The sequence below is a fragment of the Anoplophora glabripennis genome, unplaced genomic scaffold (genome assembly GCF_000390285.2).
Source record: "Anoplophora glabripennis isolate ALB-LARVAE unplaced genomic scaffold, Agla_2.0 scaffold5792, whole genome shotgun sequence".
NCBI classification, from domain to species: domain Eukaryota; kingdom Metazoa; phylum Arthropoda; class Insecta; order Coleoptera; family Cerambycidae; genus Anoplophora; species Anoplophora glabripennis.
Window position 1 is genome coordinate 1 of NW_019421866.1, and position 3,727 is coordinate 3,727.

Here is a 3,727-nt window from a genome sequence, read left to right on the forward strand (position 1 = left end):
GTGTGGTACAACTTCAAATTCAAATGAAATTTTTTTTCAATAGTGATGTACAAACAACAATTTTGAAAAATGAAAAAGTGCTAAATTCTGAGCGACTATCTTGGACCGCTGCACCATTCACAGCCTGTTACAGATTTGCTTCTCACTACAGGGATCTCGGAAACGGTAAGAGGTACGAAGTAGCTTAAAGGGGACCAACATTATGCCTCTAAAAAATCAAGGCTAACGTGATTAGTTTTCAAAATATTTGAAAAAACAAAATTTTTAAAGTCCGTTTTTGTTTCATTTTAGCCTTGTTTGAGGTGAAAAGAACACTTTCTCATGGCCACTTTTTGCCCTTTATCGAATGGCATAATCAATTTTTATATGTAACGTTTCGTCTCTCCAGGACCATCATCAACTTCATTTTTTTAAATACCACCCTAGAAATTTTATTACATTTTTTGCAAGCTTTCATGACCCACAATACTGTACTGCCTCAGCCCAAACTAGTTTCAGACGTTTTGTCTCGAAAAATTCATCTTCAGTGTATTCGTTCCAAAATCGAAATTTTGTTTTTAGATTTCTTTGTTTTTTGAATTATCATACACTGTAAGTGTCATTAGACCCTGTAAAATCCATCTAGTTATTTAAACTAGTACCAGCACACGTTACAATAAAATATTTATTATTATTAACTATTACTATCACTTGGTGATACATAATAAGTTGTTGCATCAAAATTAAAACATTATAATTTTAATTTTATTATGACAAATTATTTCTTCAAAATGCACACGAACAACCAAAATGCCAACTGAATATTATTCTTTAAAAAATTTCGGTAAATGTTCAAAAACATTTTCGTTTTGGCAAAGGTTGAAAATGAAAATCAGTGTAATATTATCGGAATTTATTATATCTGTAACCGTAACTGTGAAAGAGCATGTCTGATGCATTTGTATGAATATGCCGAAAAAAATAGTTCGGAATTTGTTTGAAATTTGAGCACTGAAGAAGCTTAGAAATAACTATGGGCACGGGATTAAAACTCTAATAATGTTTTATTTTAATGTGTGGTGGTAATAGTTTAAATAACTAGATGGATTTCACAGGGTCTAACGACACTTACAGCGTACGATAATTCAATAAACAAAGAAATCTAAATAAAAAATTTAGATAAATTTGGAGCGAATACACTGAAGGTGAATTTTTCGAGACAAAACGTCTGAATCTGGTTCGGGCTGAGGCAGTACAGTATTGGGGGTCATGAAAGCATGCAAAAAATGTAAAAAAATTTCCAGGGTCATATTTAAAAAAATGAAGTTGATGATGATCCTGGAGAGACGAAACGTTACATATAAAAATTGACAATGCCATTCAATAGAGGGCAAAAAGTGGCCATGAGAAAGTGTTCTTCTTTTTTCAATATCACCTCAAATAAGGCTGAAATTAAACAAGAACGGATTTCCAAAATTTTGTTTTTTTTTTCAAATATTTCGAAAACTAATCATGTTAGCCTTGATTTTTAAGAGGCATAATGTTGGTCCCCTGATTACGCAACTGTGCCCTCATTTTGCTAGTTTGTATTTGTTCCGTTTTCGAGATCCATGTAGTGAGAAGCGAATTTGTAACAGCCTGTATATGAGAGATGTCATTCATACACAAAAATTTTTACAGTACTTGGATAATTGCGTCCTTTTGTTTTTGCCGGAAAGTTCTAAATGAAACACCCTGTATAATTATTACGAAACAAATACATACTTTTCTGTTAATTAGATTTCAATCTAGTTAAGGACGAATAAAAAATTGTGCAACACTTTTCCTGGATATATTATTTGATTTTCTAGATCACAAACACTTAGCCCACTGTCAAAAGATAACTACGAGTATAACATTAAGTATTAAAACGTAACAATTAAATCTAACCTATTTGTTAAATAAGGCTGTTATTGCGTCAATATTGTCGTCTGCGATCTAGAAAAACAAACAAAACGTTTGCTTACTGCCTTAAAACTGAATTCGATATTTGCTCGTATTCGAATCTGTGGAAGACTTACTATCCCTTCCTAGAGAGGAGCCCCTCTTCAACGAGTTGCTTCCGTAGAGACGTACTTTCGAGGGAGGAGGTAGAGAGCTGGCCGAGTTATCACTAAGAGTTGAAGCTGAGTCTCTTTCGCCACCGGAGCTTCCACTGCGTACCCTAGTAGACGGCTTACGTAACGAGGCACTCGAACCGCCACTTTCGGATAACCTGCCGTATTCTCCCAGCTTTCTCGGAGGGGGTATGAGCGACCTGGCAGGGGAGGCTCTTCTGCTGCTAGTATTCGAGCTTAACGACTCCCCTCCGTCTGACTTTTTGCGGGGGATCTCGTTATCTGGAAGACGATTGTAGTCTCCCATTCGCCTGGGAAGACCGGATCGGTGGGAGGACCTGGGGGGCCTTGGTAAGGAGCTCGGGGCTGGGCAGTGGTTGGCGGGACTGTCCAAAACAGGTTGGGTACGGTTATTTTCTGTGTTCTCTTGCATGCGTTGCTGCTGCGAGGTGCGCCCTTGCTTCTCCAACAGCAACATCTCTCCCGACTCGTGACGAGAGGGAGGCATCAGAAAAGAACCTGATTCGAACAGTCCCCCTGGGTTTGAAGTTACACCTGCCAATAGTGGCTTGGGTATTTTTCCTTTTCTCTGCGCAGTGACTGGATTAGTGAATCCTGGAAAACAGCAAAGACCCCGCTGAAATAAGGAAGAGAAAGCCAATTTTGGGATATGTCCAGGACCTGAGTGAAAGATGGGTTAGTAACACGGCAACGCCACACGGACGAGGCAACGCCATGCTGGATGAGTGGTGTGAGGGAGGGTGAATTTTGGCTGATTCTTTTCTTATANTTGCGGGGGATCTCGTTATCTGGAAGACGATTGTAGTCTCCCATTCGCCTGGGAAGACCGGATCGGTGGGAGGACCTGGGGGGCCTTGGTAAGGAGCTCGGGGCTGGGCAGTGGTTGGCGGGACTGTCCAAAACAGGTTGGGTACGGTTATTTTCTGTGTTCTCTTGCATGCGTTGCTGCTGCGAGGTGCGCCCTTGCTTCTCCAACAGCAACATCTCTCCCGACTCGTGACGAGAGGGAGGCATCAGAAAAGAACCTGATTCGAACAGTCCCCCTGGGTTTGAAGTTACACCTGCCAATAGTGGCTTGGGTATTTTTCCTTTTCTCTGCGCAGTGACTGGATTAGTGAATCCTGGAAAACAGCAAAGACCCCGCTGAAATAAGGAAGAGAAAGCCAATTTTGGGATATGTCCAGGACCTGAGTGAAAGATGGGTTAGTAACACGGCAACGCCACACGGACGAGGCAACGCCATGCTGGATGAGTGGTGTGAGGGAGGGTGAATTTTGGCTGATTCTTTTCTTATAGAAATGAGAGTAAGCTTATGAAATGCAAATAATTCTAATTTCTGTTTTTTTTTTCTTTTAAAGTTGAATGAGTTTTTTCATTATTTTGTTTATTCTTTTTAATTTAATGCAAATTCTTTGAATAGAAATGTATAAAATTTTATAATCAAAAAATGAACTGATACACAGGGTAGTTCCCGAGTACCTTCGGACAATAATAGGGGTGATTCTTTGTATCGATTTAAATATAAAATTTTGCATGACCCTATATTCTAAGCAGCTTAGTTTTTCAGATGCGGGATGTTAAAGCTGTTAAAAATTTACAGAGTGTGCATATAGTTATTGTATCAACCAAAA

General features: G+C 39.1%; 1 protein-coding gene across 1 annotated transcript; it reads right to left on the reverse strand.

Moving 5' to 3' along the window:
- Nucleotides 1-1,876: 1,876 nt before the first annotated feature.
- On the reverse strand, nt 1,877-3,217 carry LOC111692975 (the record flags this gene model as incomplete). The annotated part of the gene is made up of 2 exons (XM_023457114.1): nt 1,877-2,774; nt 2,870-3,217. Coding segments are annotated over 2 exons (1,133 nt in total), but the record flags the coding sequence as incomplete, so codon positions are not given.
- Nucleotides 3,218-3,727: the final 510 nt, after the last annotated feature.